Source organism: Lontra canadensis, unplaced genomic scaffold (genome assembly GCF_010015895.1).
Source record: "Lontra canadensis isolate GAN:19392208 unplaced genomic scaffold, GSC_riverotter_1.0 scaffold50, whole genome shotgun sequence".
In the NCBI taxonomy this organism is placed as follows: Eukaryota; Metazoa; Chordata; class Mammalia; order Carnivora; family Mustelidae; genus Lontra; species Lontra canadensis.
This window is the reverse complement of record NW_022631044.1, coordinates 9,007,653-9,027,601: the sequence shown is the minus strand read 5'-3', so window position 1 is coordinate 9,027,601 and position 19,949 is coordinate 9,007,653. Positions and strand designations below refer to the sequence as shown.

Below are 19,949 nucleotides of genomic sequence, written 5' to 3'. Positions count from 1 at the left end.
TGTATCTCTTTCTCTCATTTTGCTTTCAGGTTGTATGTATCTTTAGATCTAGAGTGAGTGTCTTGGGACTTCTGGGTGGCTCAGTTAGAGCTCTTGATCTTAGGCTAAGTCTCAGTCTCAGGGTGGTGAGTTGGTGAGTTCAAGTCCAATATTGGGCTTCACGCTGGGCAAGGAGCCTACTTAAAAAAATATAACTACAGTGTGTCTTTTGTAGACAGCATATAGATTGGTCTTTTAAAAATTTTTTTATTAATCCATTCAGTCTCTTTATTTTGATTGGAGACCTTAGTCCATTTACATTTAAAATGATTACTGGTGGTTATGAAGTTCTTGCCATTTTGTTAAATCTGTCCTGGTTCTTTTTGTAGTTCTCTGTTCATTCTTTTTTGCTCTCTTTCCTTATGGTTTGATGGCTTTAGTGTTATGCTTGGCTTGCTTTCTTTATATTTTCTTGTGTCTGTGTTACAGGTTTTTGGTCATGGTTACTGTGATGTTCATATATAACCTCCTGTGTATATAGTAGTCCACTTTAAGTTGATGACTACCTGTGTTTGAACACATCCTAAAAGCACATTTTTACTTCCCCTTCCACCTTTTAGGTGTATGATGTCATATTTATATCTTTTTATTTTGCATGTCTCAACTAATTTTTTTCAACTAATTTTTGTAGACATAATTGATTTTACTACCTTTGTCTTTTAAACTTTGTACTGACATTATAAATGATTGCTATGTTTATTATATGTTTGCTTTTACTAGTGAGATACTTTTCCTTTCATAATGTTCTTATTTTTAGCTATGGCCTTTCCTTTTCTGCTTAAAGAAGGGTCTTTAACATTTTTTTATGGTTTAGTGGTGAACTTCTTTAACTTTTGTCTAGGAAATGCTATATTGCTCCTTCAATTCTGAATGATAAACTTGCAGGTGGAGTACTCTTGGTTGTAGGTTTTTTTTCCTTTCAGCACCTTGAATATATCATGCCACTCTTCTCTGGCTGGAAAAGTTTCTGCTGAGAAATCAGCTAATAACCACATGAGGTATCACTTCTATGTAACTAATTGCTTTTCTCTTACTGCTTTTAGATTCTCCTTTTTTCTTAATTTTTGGCATTATAATTATTATGTGTTTTAGTGTGGACCTTCTTGGTTCATCTTGTTTAGGTCTCTGTGTTTCCTGGATCTAGATGTTTGTTTCCTTCCCCAGGTTAGGGAAGTTTTCATCTGTTATTTCTTCAAATAACTTTTCTACCTCTTTACCTCTTTCTTCTCCTTCTGGGACACCCATAATGTGAATGTTAGTATGCTTGATGTTGTCCCAGAGGTCGCTTACTCTATCTTCATTTTTAAAATTCTTTTCTCTTTTTGTTGTTTGTCTTGGATGATTTTCACTAGTTTGTCTTCCAGATCATTAATCTGTCCTTATGCATCCTCTGTCTGCTTTCAGTTCCCTCCAGTATGTTTTTCATTTCAGTTACTGTGTTCTTTAGCTCTTATTTTTTTTTTAATATTTTATATCTTTGTTGATGTTCTCACTGAATTCATCCACTCTTCTCTTAAATCTGGTGAGCATCTTTATGAACACTACTTTGAACTCTTTATCAGTAGGTTCATTTTGTCCAGTTCTTTTTCTGGGGTTTGTCCTGTTCTGTTTTTAAAACTCTTCTTTTTAAAATATTGTCTAACTCTGTGTGTTTGTTTCTTTTTATTTGGTAGATCAGCTATGTCTCCTGGCCTTGAAAATAGTGACCTTCTGTGCAAGATGTCTGGGGGGCCCAGTAGGGTAACCCACTGGTTACCAGAACCAGGTGCTTTGTCTCCTGTGTGAGGTGCATGCATCCACCCATTATGACTGAGCCACAAGTTTTATGGGCATTCTGGTGGCAGATCTGGAGGCTGGCTCCCAGACTGGCTGACTGCAATGACTGGGTGTGACTACTCCCAGCACAATGGTGAGTGGGCCTCTTCCCTGGCACAGATGGTGAAGAGGCCTGGCTGCTGTTGCTGAGGGCATGCTTGTTGGTGGGATTAGCCTCTGGTATATCTGGCTTACAGTCTCTGCTATAACTGTTGTGGACTTGCTGGCGAGTGGTGCTGGACCCTCTTACTGGGGCAAAAGACATTTTGGAGGGGTACCTGTTGAGGTGGGCCTGTAGGGTTGGGTGGGTTTTTGGGGGGAATTTTGGGGCTGGGAAAGTACTGCTAGCAAGTTAGATAGAGATTGACAGTACTGTCTTCTACCAGTGTTGGGCTAGCTAGGCTGAGGTGGGCCAAAAATAATGATATGCATTAGCAATTCCATACTGATCCCTGCCCCTCTAGCACATACCCTAAAGTTAGTCAAAAATTTCCTTCATGTAGAGTCCAGGTGCTTTTTTTTTTTTTTTTTTAAAGACTTTATTCATTCACTTGAGAGAGAGAGAGAGAGAGAGTACAAGCAGGGGGAGAGGCAGAGGGAGAGGGAAAAGCAGACACCCTTTTGAGCTGGGAGCCTGGCATGGGGCTTGATTCCAGGACCTAGAGATCATGGCCTGAGCCAAAGACAGACACTTAACCATCCACCACCCAGGTGCCCCAGCCCAGGTGCTTTTTGAGTGCTTGCCCCTCTGCTGGGTGTTAGAGCAAATGTTATAGTGTGCTGGTTCTTTAAGAGTGAAGTCTCAGTTCCATAGCCCTCTGGTTCTTCTGGAGTCAGGCTCATTTTCAAAGCTACTTTAGTTAAGCCCTGCTAATTTTCAAAGCTAGACATTATGTGGGCATGTCCTCCCAGCACAGTTCTCCAGGGTGGGGAACATACCTAATGGGGGGGCTTGGTCCTCTTGCTCCTCAGGGACAACCTCTACACTTTTGATATCCCACTTGCTTATGGGTCACTACACCAGGGTTTTGATTCCCAGCCACATCTCTGGCCCTCCTAACCCCCACCCCCACTTTTTTTTTTTTTTTTAAGATTTTATTTATTTATTTGACAGAGATCACAAGTAAGCAGAGAGACAGAGAGGAAGGGAAGCAGGCTCCCTGCTGAGCAGAGAGCCTGATGCGGGGCTCGATCCCAGGACCCTGAGATCATGACCTGAGCCAAAGGCAGAGGCTTTAACCCACTGAACCACCCAGGCACCTCCTCCTACCCCTCTTGATGTGTTTTTTTCTTTACATCTTTAGCTGTGGAAGAGCTAGTCTGTTAGTCTTTAGGTCATTTTCAGATTCAGTTACACTATATGTAGTTGCAGCCTTGATGTATTCATGGAAGGAGGTGAGTTCAGGATTCTCCTACTTAACCATCTTCCCAAATTCTCCAAAATGTGAGTTTTTTAAAGAATTGTGTTTTAATTCCCATGAATTTTTAAAAAAGCAAACTGATGTTATTTGACTAAGATTCTACTTCTAGGTTATTGAAATTTAGAAAAATCTTGGTACTTCTGAAATTTAGCTTTTCTTTGGCATTATTTTAAGGAGATAACCAATCTCAGTGTACTTCTATCAGAGCAGAGCCTTCAAGGTCATATAATAAGGTAAACCTGTATGTTACATACATACATATATATATGTATATTTTATATTTTATGTATACTTATATATAATTAGATATATAATTTGAATTTATATATGTGTGTGTGTGTGTGTGTGTATATATATATATATATTTTTTTTTAAGTAGGTTTCATGCTGAGCTCATGACCCTGAGATGAAGACCTGAGCTGTGATCAAGAATTAGACACTTAATTGACTGAGCCACCTAGGTACCCTGTTATATGCATTTTTTTTTAAAGATTTTATTTATTTATTTGACAGACAGTGATCACAAGTAGGCAGAGAGGCAGGCAGAGAGAGAGAGAGGGAGAAGCAGGCTTCCTGCTGAGTGAGAGCCCGATGCGGGGCTCGATCCCAGGACCCTGGGATCATGACCTGAGCCGAAGGCAGAGGCTTTAACCCACTGAGCCACCCAGGCCCCACATGTTATATGCATATTTAAAAAATTTTGATAAAATACATATAAACATAAAATTTATCATCTTAATCAGTTTGAAGTGTACAGTTCAGTAGTGTTAGTATATTCACATTGTTGTGAATAATGCTTCTATAAATATGGGTATATAAATATTTGAATCCCTACTTTATATTCTTTTGGCTATATGCCAGAAGTGAAATTGCTGGATTGCAATTTTATTTTTAATTCTTTGAGGAACCACTGTGTGTTTTCCATAGCAGCTGTAGCATTTTATATTACAATCAAGAGTTCACAGGGTTCCAGTTTTCTGTATCCTTGCTGACATGTTTTTCTTTTTTTCTTTTTTAGTAATAGCCATTCTAATGTGGTTAAGTGGTATCTCATCCCTAGTTTTGATTTGCATCTCCCTAATAATTAATGATGTTGCCTATCTTTATGTGATTACTGGCCATTTATATATTACCTTTGGAGAAATGTCTCTTCAAGTTCTTTGCCCATTTTTAATAGGGCTATTTGTTTTTGTGGTTGTTATAGGAGTTCTTACCAGATACATGATTTGTAAATATTTTCTCCAATCCTGTAGGTTACTTTCTCACTCTGTTGATAGTATCTTTTGAGTCACAGAGTTTTAAATACTGATATTGTTCAGTTTAATCTATTTTTACCTTTGTTGTCTGTACTTTTGGTGTCATATCCAAGAAATCACTGCCAAATCCAATGTAATGAACTTTGTCCCCATATTTCCTTCTAAGAGTTTTATTATATAAATTAAGTCTTAATGTTCAGGTCTTCAATCCATTTTGAGTAAAATTTTTTGTCTGGTGGCAAGATAAGGTTCAACCTCATTCATTGGCATGTGGATATCCCATTTTCCCAGCCCATTTGTTGAAAAGATTGTTCTTTTTCCCATTGAATGGTCATAGTACTCTTGTTGAAAATCAAAATCATTTGATTACATATGTGAGGGTTTATTTGTGGGCTTACCATTCTATTCCATTGGTCTGTGTGTCTGTTTTTATATACTTTAAAAAATACAATTAATAAAGTTTTAGAATATGGTATTACTTATAAATTTGATAATTCTTATTTTTACTATTGTATAGATATTCAGAAAAAAAGTATAATATTAGTTAGGGTTATTTGGCTTTTTAATGAACCCAAACCATTAAGAGATAGGTATTATAAACAGTATATTCCAGTAAAAGGCACAGTGTCAGAGCTAATATGAGTTAATATGGAAATTATTTGAGATCTGAGAATTTTGAAGAATAGAAAATCTTATAGATCCATTCCTGAGTGAGAAACTGAACCTCTCAGTGCACAGGTGCTACCTGGTTGTCCTTGTCTGTGCCATTATTTTCACTTTAGAGCTGTGGTGGTAGCAGATCAGGAAGATTAACTTATTGGAATAATTAATTAGTAAACATCCTCGGGTTCACAGCATTGGGAAAACACAACATTTATAGATGGATGTTGTCAAGGATCTCTTGTATAATATATTCTTTTACTGTCTAGACTTGGTTTTATATATATTTAATTTTTCCAGAGGCATGTGAAGGGGGGGGGATGGGCAATTTATCTAAGAATTAAAATTGTTTAGTTTTCATTTAGGTAACTGGGAAACTTAACATCATTATAATTATGTAGGACAAAATAGTTGTATTTATATGTATATTTTATCTTAATGTCTCATTTAAATTTTCACTTTTTTTGCATTGACTATATCTATTTAGCATAGACTATATCTTCTCAAATAGGACCTAGAAATAAAACTGAACTTTTCTACCAGTCTCTCACATCGTTGTAGAAGACAGTGGTGAAATGAATAAAAGGATATGATAGATCAGGAAATGTGGTTTATATTTTTGGTTAATGACTATTTATTAGAAAATCTGGAGAAAATGTTTGCAACCTTGAAAGAACTGTATCTTTTCTCAATACCATTTTTTCTTTAAAAACATTAGTTAACTTTTGATTATTGTGATAAAGAAGGATGGGAATAATAAAATGAAAATTTGCTGGTAACTCTACATCTCTTTTTAGTATGGCTCACATACCATGTATTACTAAATCTTTTCCAGAGCAATAGCAAACTGAAAAATCTAATTTGAGTTTTACTTCCTTTCATCGTCATACCGTCTGGTAGAAGTACAGATGAATAGGAAGCAGGGAGAAAAACCTGAAGTATAAAAGCCTTCAATCTAACTTTTAACTATAACTTTTAAGTACATAATTTACTTCATGTGTGACATTTGAAAAAGACGCTGATTATTATAGACATTTACTGTTGTAAAATATATGCTATCTGTTAATGAATTGGTGTCAAGAACTGTGAAGGGTTTAAGATTTTTACCCTCTTTGTAAGCTAAGAAGTTAACAAGCAACAGTTTCATGCTGGTAGAAGACATGATACTCCAGAGTCAGAAACAAAAGACAGTTTATTATTCATAGTAATAGTAGCTGGAGTGTCAGCCTTTGGTGGGGGCATTGTTTCCAAAGCCCATTCCCATGGGGTGATATAAAGAGGGTCAGATGATACCTGCACACTCAGTGGATAGGATCACTGAGCTTGGGAACTTTAAATCTTTTCAAATGGATGGGGAGCCTGGTTGGCTTGGTCAGTGGAGCATGTCACTCTTGATCTTAGGGTGGTAAGTTTGGGCCCAATGTTGGGCATAATTACTTAGCAATAAAATTTTTACCAAAAAAGAAAATAAAACTTTTCCACTGGGCAGTAAGCATGCCTGACCTATTCTCCAGGGATGGTATCTGGCCCCAAGGGACATTCTTTCCCTCATAGCAATAATTCAACAGACCCATAGACAGTTGTCTCCCAATAATGGGAAATTTTTGCTTAATAAATATCTTATTCATTATGCAAATTAATAATGTAAACAAGATCACAAGAAATGTTTAAAATACTTGGAGAACCAGGTTTAAATATTTTACTTTTTAAGCACTAATGTACAATTTAAGAAACTTTGAAAATTTTACATTATTGAAAATAAATTAAGGACTTTTACTTAGGATCACTGCTGTTATGCTACATGTTTTTGAAACTAATAAAAGCTCACTTTGAGAATATTCTGAATTTAAAACTCTTAACTTATTCATACTATCTTTTTTCTTTTTAATCTGTACAGGGAGATTCTAATCTGTATTAGGCCATGAAAAAGTTTAGATGTGAAAAATAAAGTTGTTTTTTTTAAGTAAAAGTAAAGTTTTTTTATTGTTTACACCAAACCAAAGTGAACCATTCTGAGAGAACCACCATCTCCGGTTTCCTGAAAGCAAACAAAAAAATTAAATTAAAATCATGTTTAAGTAGAGTACAAATAATTAAAATCATGTTTGAGTACAAATAATTGACTTAATATTTATATCTTTAATATTTTAAATATCAGAAAACATTAAAACAAAAAAATGCACTAAATATATGTACATAAGAGAATTATGTATTTTTCTTACTGTTAAAATATTGATACAGTGTGAATAAAAGTCAGTAGAGAGAAATAACATATGAAGCATAAAAGGCAAAGAAGGAAGGACAGGATATTAGTTGAGATTTCGAAGCATGTGAAGGCTCCTGCAGTGAAAAGTTGCAAACTAGGGGTCGTCATTTGTAATTCTACCTATTACCAATTTGATTTTACAATACTGTCTGTTTTCAAAAGTCCATATAGAACGTATTTCTTCATTTTGGTATTTTATTAAGTATTTGCTAGTGGTTCTTGAGTTAATGTTTCATAGAAAAGATTAGGTTTTTCTAAGCCCTTCATTAAAATATTTTATGAAGCTGCAAAGAGATACAAAGACTTCATCTATTTCCATTTTTTAACTTTCTTTCACTCCCTCCCCCAATCCCATTAAGTATATAAACAATTTTATGGTAGGATTCTGAAATTGGAGGATGTTTAAACATAACACCAAAGGTGAATGATATTATTTGGAAAACAGTACAGTGAAGACATTTTTGAAAGTTTGGAGATAACCTACTTAGACTTGAAAGGTAAAGGAGCCGGGGGGGGCGGTCTTTGGGTGGCTCAGTTGTTAAGTGTCTGCCTTTGGTTTAGGTCATAATCCCAGGGTCCTGGGATCGAGGCCCACATCGGGCTCCCTGGTCAGCTGGAAGCTTGTGTTCCCTCTCTCTCTGTCCTTCTCAGCCAAATAAATAAGTAAAATCTTAAAAAAAAAAAAAAAAAGAACGAAAGAAAGAAAGGTAAAGGGGAACAGTAAAGAGAGTAGGAATGGTGGTTTGTACTTAACATGTCATAATTGGAGACATTTCTTTTATGTAAAAAATATAGTTTTTCCTTAATTATATTTGAAATTTCTTTTTAGTAAGAGAAGCCTTTCAGAAATTTGTCATTTCTAGAAGAAAACAGGTATGGGATTGGCAAGTAAGAGGAACATGTATGTATGCATGTGCCTATGGATCCTGATGTACACAAAATTTAAAAAAAAAAAAAAAACCCAACCTGGAAAAACAGGTAATAAGAAGAATGAGTAATTTAATATTGCCTGAGGCATGTGTGTGTGTGCTGGCAAGTTCAGGGGTTTTAGGTAGCTTTGAATTTTAAAACAAAAAACACTGAAAGCACCAGCATTTTAAAAAAACAAGTTCCAATTCTTGGCTTATAAACTACTCTATAAAAAATCTATCGTGTACATCAGTAGAATGGTCATCAAGAAACCTGGATTTAGCTTTTGGTCTTACTCACTAACTGGCAGAGATCCTAGGTAAATTATTTTATTTTTCTAATATCTGGTTATAATTGTTGTTGGAAGGCCAGATTTTAGATACTCGAAATTTACATATCTGGTTCAGCCATCTTCTTGATGTATATATAGTTAAGAATTACATTTTAAAAAGTAGGAACCTCAGAATTAACTTCTCAAGAATCTCCCAGGACTCAAAAAAAAAAAAAAAAAAAAGTCTCTGAAGCGTTTCCTTAAAAATTCAGCTTATTTTTTAAAAGTCTTACTTCAGGGCATTTCCAGGATTTCCATGATAAATGTGTTTCGTGCTACATAACATTGACTTGTACCTTATTGAACTTAGAGGAATATTTTGATGATTGATGAAATAATGTATTTTGCATATTCATTTATTATTTAAAATAAAGTATATTAATTAAATAGAATTTGGAACACAGAAAAGTAGAAAAATTTACCCATATTCTCACCAGTCTTATAAAACTGTTTACTGAGTATTTGTTTCCAGTCTTTTTTTCCCACGTTTTATTTTTTTAAATATAGTTGAAATCATATTACATACATAATTCTATATATTTTAGAGGGTTTGCCTCACTTTGCACACTTTTTTCAATGCTCCCACAGTCTGTTTTTAATGGCTAAATTTTGTTCCATTAAATACTAGAGCTTTATTTAACTATTCCTTAATTTTTGGTTATATTTATATGGTTCCTAATTTCCTCTTTTTAAAATAATAACTCAGTGATAGACATTCCTTTTTTTTGTGACAGACATTATTAGACATGAAATTTTTTCCGCGTTCAGGATTATTTTCTTGGTATAGAGTTGCAGAAATAGAATTACTGGTGCAAAGCTTAGGAGATTTTAGGCCTCTGGATAAACACTGTAGAACTGGTAGTTTTGCTTTGTTTCTTTCCTGGTTTGGGAGGAGGTTATTTTCTTTGGTAATAGGAAGTAGGGTTTCAGTGGAGATGATCTTCATCTTATTATGTGCTGAGATTGTGCTTACCTTTGACTGAATGTTTACATGTTAATTCCTGTAATAATTTACTGCAACAAAAGGGTTTTCCCCAGACCCTCATTTGATTTCCACATACAGTTATGTGCATTTTTCTAAGCCACACCCTATTGCTGTTACCTAATGTTGGGAGATTGCAGGTCACTCTCTTTTAAATGTACATAGACTTCCCTAAGACAAATTCTGTAGACAAAACCACTTGTTCTGTAGACAAGTTAAGCTTTGCTTTGCTACAGGCCGGATTTTGACCTGTTCCTCACTTAATACAAGTATCTTTTTTTTTTTTAATACTAAGTGATCATCTCATTATTTTATATTGTTTCCCTTCATGGTCTCATTCAGCATTTCTGGTTTGGTTCACCAGTAATTAAATCCCAGAAGTACACTATTTTAGAGATAGAAGCAAGTTTCCTAATTTGCAGTCCTTTCATTTTATAGATGAGGAAACCAAGGTTTATACAGTTTAAGTGTTTTATCCAGAGTTACTCATTCAGTGGCAGAACTGGGGTTAGAATTTAGTCATTTCTCTATGAAGTGCTTTTTTCCACAGTAACAGGGAACATGCTACTTTATGATTAACTCCTATGATTGCCTTTACTTGATATTTAAGGCTCTTGTTTACAGGCTTGCCAGTAGCCCATCCCTGTGTGAGAGGAGATGCTTTATTTTCTTACTTTTTTTTTAAGAGTTATTTATTTTAGAGAGCGAGTACACACGTGTGTTGTGGAGGAGCAGACAGAGGAGAGGATCTTTGAGCAGACTCCCTACTGAACATGGGCCCCCTCACCCCTGCCTCCATGCAGGGCTCCATCCCGCTACCCATGAGATCATGATCTGAGCTGAAACCAAGTCAGTGGCTTAAACCAACTGAGCCATCCAGGTGCCCCCAGGAGATGCTTTCTTGTCCAGTCAAGTTTCCAGTTACTCAAGTTTCACTGTTGACTTTAACTCTGGTTCTTGCATATTTGGTATCATACAGGGATTTTCTTTTAATCGGTATTCCAGAGTTTTGGTGCTTGATGCTTTTTCTAGAAAATGAAATCTTAAATTGCCAATTTAGCAGTTGCCAAAGGTTGGCTTGACACTTCTGATATTTATGAAAGACAGGCTAATAGATAGGCTAACTAATTTTCCAACCTGCTCTGTTAAGTAAACCAGTAGTAAATAAACTTGTCCTTTCACCTTTCCACAGAACTGCCTTCAGTGAATTGTGATTCAGTGTAATTTATTTTTATAGAAGGCTTATAATGAAAATATCTATGTGAATAGGACTTCTTTTTCAAAACTCTACTTGAAGACATGTTTAGTTTTCTAACACAGGCATTCTTTAGTGTGGACCCAGTGCTGGAAAAACATTTCCATCCAGTTGAATTTACTATTTGCATACTTTAAACTATTAAGTCAGTAAAGACAATAGTAATGAATGGTGTTTTGGAGTTTATAAAATGTTTCCACATTACCTAATTTGACATAGCAGTCTTGGGATGCTACTAAATATAACTATTCCCATTTTACAGTTTAGGAAATAGGTATGAAGAGGTTGTAGCTCTGAGGAAATAGTGGAACAAAACTGGAACTGAGATAGTTTGCCCATTAATCCTGCATTCTTTCTTTTTAAAAAAATTTTATTTAAGTTCAATTGAGTTAGCACATAGTATAGTATCTGTTTCAGGGGTAGAATTTAATGATTCATCAGTTGCACATTACATCAAACACCCTCCTTAATGCCCATCACCCAATTACCCTATTGCCCCACCCGCATCCCCTCCAGGGACACTCAGTTTGTTTTGTATTCTTTCTATTATACCATGGTACCTCTCAAAGTAAACCTATTTCCCTTTTTTGCTTTAGCCTTCCCAAATTCAGAGCTAAACTCTGTTTTAATTTGTATGTAACACCCCAGATATTCAACAACACCTCTTACTTTACAAGTTTTAATTGATTTTTGCTTTATGTAATTGTACTGTCGGTATTGTATATAAAATAATTTCGTGAATTCTGCCCCAAATCTTTCAGAAAGTAGAGAGGTCATAAATACTAAGATAAATTGGTTTATATCTATGAAGAATGATCACTGTATTATGGCTGTGTTGGTACTTCTGTTTTCTCTCTAATGGTTTATCTAAATCTCTGCTTTAGGCAATATGTTGATACACTTAAAAACATTTTTTTAAAATTTTTTCTTTGGATGAAAGATGTAAGTATGAGACTAGCACTTACCATATCTCAACAAATATTTGAAGATGTTGTTATCCATCAAGTAGATTAATAAGCTTTATGATAGTAGTATCAATGAACAGAAAACTTGCTATTTTTATCACACTTTTAGAAATTGCATACTTAAACTTCAGTTATAGAAGATGCTCTTTACTAAAGTGGGTAATTGTCAATATGTAAATATATTGATATATATGTGTAAATATGTATGTATATATACACATATGTATGTTTATTATATGTAAATATATGCATATGTTACATATAAAAATGTAAGTATATGAATATATGTATGCATGTATATACATTTATATTACACGTATATGTATATGTAAATGTGTGTGTGTATATATATATCCCCAGTATTTACATATTGACAATATAGAGAGACACACAAATACACTTTCTGTTCTACTCTCTTCTGGCTGGAATCAACCTTTCTGGATGATAGAAGGGCCAAAAGAGCAACATAAACAGCAGATTGGTGTATCTGTCATAATTCCACATTAAAAGAATGAGTTTCTGGCATTTCTAAGTCCAAGATTTTTTCCAGACAGTATGCCAATGAGTAGTACAGGCCAGACAGTATAGGTATATGACTATATGATTTAGTACCTATTTGTCTATGACTGAAGTTGGTGTTGGGAACAAGAGATATGCTCCATACCTAGAAGTGTATTCCAACATGCAAGCCCAAGTTGACCTCTTTCAAATTTGTCTTAAAGTTTAATGGAGAACTCAAATTTTTTTCATCAGCTTTTGTCAGTACACATCCTTCCCAGAATCTTCCCAGGAGCCAGCTAGACCTCTAGTGGTTTCTTTCTTTATTTTTTTTTAATTGTGGTGAAATGTGCATTATAAAATTTGTCATTTTAACCATTCAAGAATTTTCAAACTTGTTTTTTCTTCACTGTAGTTGACTCTTAATTAAATGTATCTCAGCTAAGATCTGTTTAAATGTGTTTCTTAAAATAGTTCTGGAGAAAGTGGGTAAGAATCTTCTTAAAGTGTACTATATCTATCAAAGGACAGTCTACTAAATTGCAGGGCATCTGAGGTTAGTAAGATAACTGTGAAGATGATCTATAAACTTTAAAAGTAAGGAGGAGCTAAGCAGTTGTGGAATTGCCTTCTTTTTGTTTTCAGGTAGACTAATTGTTCTTCAGATGGTAGTTACTTCAAGTTAAGACATGGAACATAATTCCCTTTTTCACAAAAGGTTTTTCACAAAAGAGAATGTGAATAAGGAAATCTGAAGAACAAACTTTTTCTTAAAAAGTTGTAAATAGGCACTAATATATACTTCTTGAGAAAAATGTAGCTACTGTAGTAACAAAGGTTTTAACAGCTAGCTGATTCAAAGCATCAGAAAACTTTACACCCTGGATCTCTCTATATATTACCCAGCAGATTCTATCCAAAGAATTTTCTTAGAATTGATGTACATATTCTGATGAGGCCTAAACCTATTATTTTATGGTTAAAATAAATAAGGATTAAATATAGTGCCACTCCTTACTTTAACCAGAAAATAGCTTTAGGCCTAAGCAGAATATGAACTTTAAGTGTTTGGGTAAAAGACCTCTGGGGACTGATGAAGATAGATAATCTATAATAATATTGGTGTAATATATGTTATTTTTTAAAAAGATGTATTTATTTTAGAGTACATAAGCAGGGGGAGAGGGAAAGGGAGAGGGAGAAAATCTCAAGCAGACCCCCTGCTGAACACAGATCTTGACATGGGGCTTGATCTCACCATCACCAGATCATGACCTGAGCCAAAATCAAGAGTTGGCCATTTAACTGACTGAACCAGGCATATTAGGTAACGGAGAGTCTTACCATAATAAATAGCTTAGACTTTATCATATGGCGTTTTAGTCAGGGGAATGATAGGTAGATCACTCTTACAGCTTTGTGGAGGTGAGATTTGAGGTAGTTGTGGCAGTGGGGTGAGGGATAGACTAAAGATGAGGATATTAATTAGGTAGTGGGATTCCAGGTGGAGATGATTAAAACCTGAATTATAGGGATCCTGGGTGGCTCACTCGGTTGAGCTGCTGCCTTTGGCTTGGGTCATGATCCTGGGTTCCTGGGATTGAGTCCCGCATCAGGCTCCTTACTCAGTGGGGAGCCTGCTTCTCTATCTGCCTCTGCCTGCCACTCAGCCTGCTTATGCTCGCTCGTGCTCTCTCTTTCTCTCTCTCTCTCTCTGACAAATAAATAAATAAATATTAAAAAAACCCACCTGAATTATAGTGGGGCTAGACTCTAGAAGTATTTAGGAGCAATAATCAATAAAACTTGATGATTAGTTTTAATAGTTGTGAGTGGGTTATAGGGAATCAAGAGTGACAAATACCATATAAGAGGAGTAGATTTGGGTCTGGAGGGTAAAACAATGAGTTTGGTTTTGGATATGTTATGTTTCAGATATGTTAAAGTAACCATAGATGAAATCACTCATGCTAAATTCAACATCAGCAAGGCAGAACTTAACTAAGTTTCTACGTGTGGCCCTCCCAGAAAAAGAAGGTGCATGTCAACTAGTTAGTGCTTGTCTACTTAGCACAAATTACCTAACCCTGCTCGAAAACTTCCCTTTGCTCCATATAAGAAAACTAATCCAATTAGCAAATGCCCAGTATAACTTCCTTGTTCCTGCTCACTTAGTGCTGTAAATATCTCTTGCCTTGGGGCACCGGGGTGGCTCAGTCAGTTCTACTCAGTTTCAGCTCAGGCTGTGATCTCATGGGTCCTGGCATTGAGACCCAAGTCAGGCTCCACACTCACAGGAGAGTCTGTTTGAACATTCCCTCCCTCTGCCTCTCTTTCTACTCATATTCTTTCTCTCTGAAATAAGTTAATTTAAAAAAAAAAATCTCTTCCCTTTACAGTTTTTTGGATTTCCTTTCCTTTTTGTTTTTTTAAAAAATATTTATTTATTTATTCATTTATTTATTTATTCAGAGAAAGGGAGAGAGGCAGAGGGAGAAGCAGGCTCCCTGTGGAGCAAGGGGTCAATGAGGGTCAATCTCAGGACCCTGAGATCAGGACCTGAGTGGAAGGCAGACGCTTAACCGACTGAGCACCCAGGTGCTCCTGGACTTCCTTAATAACTACCAGACTGGATGCTGCCTGATCCATGAATCATTTGAATAAAAGCTTCCAATGTTAGTAAATTGTCTGTGGAAAATTTTCGTTTAACAGATATTATCTAGTCAACGAGATATTTATTTGTTCATTTGTATTTAACGGTATTTACAGAATTCCATACCTGCTGCTAATAAGATGGTGAGCAAAAGGGACACAAATACTGCCTTTAAGAACCTTAAGGCGTAGTGGGAGAAACACTTAACCAGAAGGTGTAATAAAAAGTGACATTTATTGTGGTAGAAGCACAGGATGCTATGGTACTTCACAGAGGGGACAATTAACAGTATGGCAATACCTCCGCAGGAACAGGATATATCAGTCTGAAACTCGGGGTTTTAGCAATTATGTCTCTCTGCTACTGATTCCTGAGAGTTGATAAAAACGTCAAGGGATAATATTATAGAACTGTTAAAGAAGAGAAGGCTAAAGGCAAGTAAAAAGCCATAGAAGGAGACAGAAATGAAATAGCAAGGTAAAAGAACTGAGTGTAATGGAAGCTGAATGTTTCAAGATGAAGAGCACAGTCCGCAGTGTTAGTATAGAAAGTGCTGATGAGCTAAATAGTAATAATTGGTTTGGCAGTTTGGAGGTCATTGGTGACTAAGTGGAAGCAGTTTCAGGTAAGTGATATTTAGTTAGAAGAGAAAATGTTAGTATCTTTAAGGGCTAAGATTTTTTGCATAAAGCTAACGAGCTGCAAGACAAAACACAAAGCAATGAGATAAACTTCTTTTATCTTAATTTTAATTTGGAAATAACTGTTACATATTTTTAAAAAAAGTTTTATTTGTATTCACTGAAAAAGCCTAAAAGCTATAAAATCCTAGAGGAAATAAAAATGGAGAAATAGTAGGTTCTACATTTAAAGCAGGGAATGTATGAAGTCTGGGACATCTTGCATCATAAAAGTAAAGCAGCTGCCAAAGACTAATTGATCCATAGCAAAAGGACAAAGGAGCCAAGATGAAGGGAGACAATTGGCACATCAAAACTGGTAATGACTACAGGGGATTCAAACATATCAAGCACCTAAAAATCCATGCGTTTTTAGATTTTAATCTCTCTCTTTCTCTCTTTTATCGGGTATGTGGAGGTTGTTGGGCCGTCAACTCATTACTCTAAACCTGGGGTCAGAAAAACTATGGCCTGTGGCCCAGGGCTCCAATCTAGTCCACTCACTATTGTAAGGCTGTGAGCCGAGAAGAGTTTCATAATGAATCAGTTACCATGGTAATCCACTGTAAACTTATGTAAACTGTAAATTATGAGGTCTTCTCTGTCTTACACCTAACCTTTTTGAAATTGGTATAATAGTCTTCAAAATGAACTTAGATATGTTCATGGCAGAATATGGAGAGGGACTCCACATGCATTACTTATAAAAATTATACATAAAAATAATAAATAAAAATGAATTGGATACCCTTGTCATTATTATAAACCTTTTATTTTTAAACTTTTAATTTTGGCAAAATCTTGGCATTTGCAACTATGTGGATGGAGCTAAAGTGTATTATGCTAAGTGAAATAAGTCAGAGAAAGACAAATACCATATGATCTCACTCATATGTGAAATTTAAGGCAGAAAACAGATGAACATAAGGGAAGGGGGAAAAGAGAAAAAGGATAGAGGGAAACAAGCCATAAGAAACTCTTAATGATAGAGAACAATCTGAGGGTTGATGGAGGGAGGTGGTGCTGGGCGGGGATGGGCTAGAAGGGTGATGGGGGATTAAAGAAGGCACTTGTGAAGAGCACTGAGTGTTCTATGTAAGTGATAAATCACTGAATTCTACTCCAGAAACCAGTATTGCACTGTATGTTAACTAAATAAAATTTAAATAAAAAATAAACTTAATTTTGGATAGTTTCAAACATGATAGAGAAAATGGTATATGTAAACTGCTATTTTACCCATCACCCACCTTCATCAATTATCAACTCATGGTAACTTTAATTCATGTATATCCCTCCTCCTTTCTCCTCACTGGATTATTATGTAGCAAATTCCACATCTAATTTCATTTGCACATACTCCATTTTGTACTGTTTTATTTTACAGAAATAACTTTTAATATATAACCTTGAAATACTGAAAACCTGAATAGTTATTTAGAAAAATGTTTTCCAGTTAATGTATACCAGTAGGCATCTTTTTCTGAGTTCAAAATAATCATGTATACTATGCTTTTCTTTTGGAATTAATTGTCTAATGATAAACGTTAAGAGGAAGTGTTTTACCTGTTCTATGCAGTCTTCTTTCTTTTCTCCTTTAAAAATAAAATATCACAACATTAATTATCTTAAATCTAATAAGGGCCTGTAATGAAAATTGTTAACAGAACCTTTTACTATAGCCCTAGTAGAAAGAGAAATATTTTAAAATAATCCTAATTTAAACCAGATTGAAATACTGAAAACTCAAGAGATAGCAACAGCCAAAACACAAAAAGTATAAAAGTATTCCAGTAATTGTCTTACATACATTTAGGGCTAATATCTTAACTGAAGTCAAATGAGTAGACTATGTCTATGTTTTTCCTTCTGTTCTTAAAATGATACCTTAAAACCTGCATGGCAAGTAAGTTTCATCTAAGTGTCAATTCTAGTTGATAAGTGGTGGTTACCTAGAGAATTGTGTTGAGAACGTTTATAAGGTCTTTTTTTTTTTTTCCCCCTCTCAGTGGGAAAGAATACGGTATTTGTGGGTTATTTGCTCTCGTAACAACAATATACCTGCTGGCCCTGGTTTAGAATAACAAATGATGCTTTTAAAAGAGAAATCTTTGCTTAAATTTATATGCCATTAGGCTGAGAGAGAAGCTATATGATAGTGCTACAATTTAATTTCTTTCTATTGATACATATTAGATAGACATTAATTTACATATTCTCATCCTTGAAACAAGTAATTGTGCATAATTGGTGGGTATTTATAAGTACCAGTTATGTGTTTCTCTTATAGCTCTTAGTGCATGCATGCATCTACCACTCATTTGGCAGTATGCTTATGTTAACTTATTATTTACTTTATTTATTTAGTCTACCTTCCCAGTAAATTATGTTTTCTAAAGCTTATCAGCAGCATTTTACTGTATTCCTCCCTATAGTCTTAGCACCAAGAAATGCTTTGATGACAGTTGTATTTCTATAAAAATACACATTACTGTCTGTCATTAACTCAGAATTACTTGCTGTTTTGGGATATTTTTGTATAGACCGGGATGTTTTGTTTAGTTATATAGTTCAGAAATTGTGTAACACTTCTAATATGATATTTCCATATGCTGTGAAATCTGGATTGTAATGCTTTCATAGGACATCTGAAATTTTTTTTAAGTTTTTTTTTTTTTTTTTATTCATTTGACAGTGAGTGAGAGATCACAAGTAGGCAGGCAGAAAGAGAGGGGGAAGCAGGCAGAGAGCCCTATGTGGGGCTCCATCCCAGGACCCTGAGTTCATGACCTGAGCCGAAGGCAGAGGCCCAATCCTGAGCCACCCAGGCGGCCCTGAATTTTTTTTAGAACAGTAGATGGCTCTTGCCTTTAAGTAGATAAAAATATAAATCCTACAGTAAGATCGTTACTCTCTTGAAGATCTTTAGGAATGTAAAAGTTAAGTCTCTCTCACAAAGTTGTTCAACATTCTCTCTTCCCAGTAGTCAATAAATTATTCTTATGACTAACCAAAACTAAAGACAAAAAAACAAACAAAAAAAACCCTACCCTGCTTTAATTTTTTATTTTTAAAAAATCTTCCTTGGACTTTAAAAACAGCCCAGGATACTTTCTGCAGTTTTAAATAGAAATTGTTATGTCTGTAATCTTGACATTTTTTGAGCTAAAAAACTTTATAAAACTTTTAAAAATAGACACCAAGTTTCACAGTATTAGTCATTATCAATCTTCCTTGAATCCATGCCAATTTTTTTACGTAAAGGAAAATTAACTTCCATGGCAGAAGGGTTAAGGTCTAAGATTTAGATTCTAGGACATCCAAAGAGATTGGTGTAATGAAGTGATTGCTTCTGACTCTGGTATGTTAGTCTTTTAAATATATACCACTGCTGTTTATTTTTCTCATAAAACCAGTGGTTACTGCTTCATTTAGTTTCTTGTCAACTGTAACAGTCCCCATCTCTTAACTCTATTTGTCTTAGTCACAATAAGGGGCCCCATTAGGTAAAGGGCCAGACAATAAATATTTTAGGCTTTGCAGGCCAAGAGGCAAAACTGAAGATATTATGTAAGTACTTATAGATCAAGAGAGAAAAGTTCCATAAGTTTTTATTAATAAAATATAAATTATAATTGAGGATTCTGTGTGATACACATCTAATGGGAATGTGGAGATAGCATTTAATTTGAGGTTCAATTTAATTGAGGTTAGTGTTTTCTGTTACCAAACTCAACTGCAAATGTTCTGTTAATGTTGATCTCTGTTGATATTTTGTGTATTTCACCTTTGAAAATGTCCTTTCAAACAGGTAGGTACTACCAGAAACTGACAGTTTCAGGTACTACCAGAAACTGACACAAATAAGCAGCATCTTATTTTACAGAATTCTGTTAGATTCTTCTCTTGATATTTGCCTTTTAGCATGTCATTACATTGCAGATTAATCATTTCCAATTGCTGTTTCTGGGAAGCGCCTCAATTGCATAGTTGATGGATTTTGAAATAGGGATATATACTTGGCATTTGTATTTAGGTCTGAAAAATGCTGCTGGAATTAGGGAGGCCAGTTCTGATATTCCAGGACTGAGTGGTTTCTGAGGATTTGGGACTCGAAGTGCTAAAACTGGGACAGTTGTTTATCCTTACTAGAATTTAGTTTGAGATCAGAAAATATATCTATTTCAGATTTATATGGAAATACAGATCTCAGTTCTTT

General features: G+C 35.0%; 1 protein-coding gene across 2 annotated transcripts in view; it reads right to left on the bottom strand.

Annotated features, from left to right (window-relative positions):
• WDPCP (WD repeat containing planar cell polarity effector) overlaps nucleotides 1-19,949 on the bottom strand; it is a 363,960-nt gene that overhangs the window by 11,574 nt on the left and 332,437 nt on the right. Inside the window, exons 17-18 of one of the 2 annotated variants that reach the window (XM_032873802.1) lie at nucleotides 17,297-17,325; nucleotides 7,134-7,229 (exon numbers count right to left, since the gene is read on the bottom strand). The exons of the other annotated variant lie outside the window; for it this stretch is intronic. Coding sequence (XP_032729693.1) covers nucleotides 7,179-7,229; nucleotides 17,297-17,325 — 80 coding nt within the window. The 3' untranslated portion in view covers nucleotides 7,134-7,178. Of the gene's footprint in view, nucleotides 1-7,133; nucleotides 7,230-17,296; nucleotides 17,326-19,949 lie in introns of those variants that run through there. 2 annotated transcript variants of the gene reach the window in all.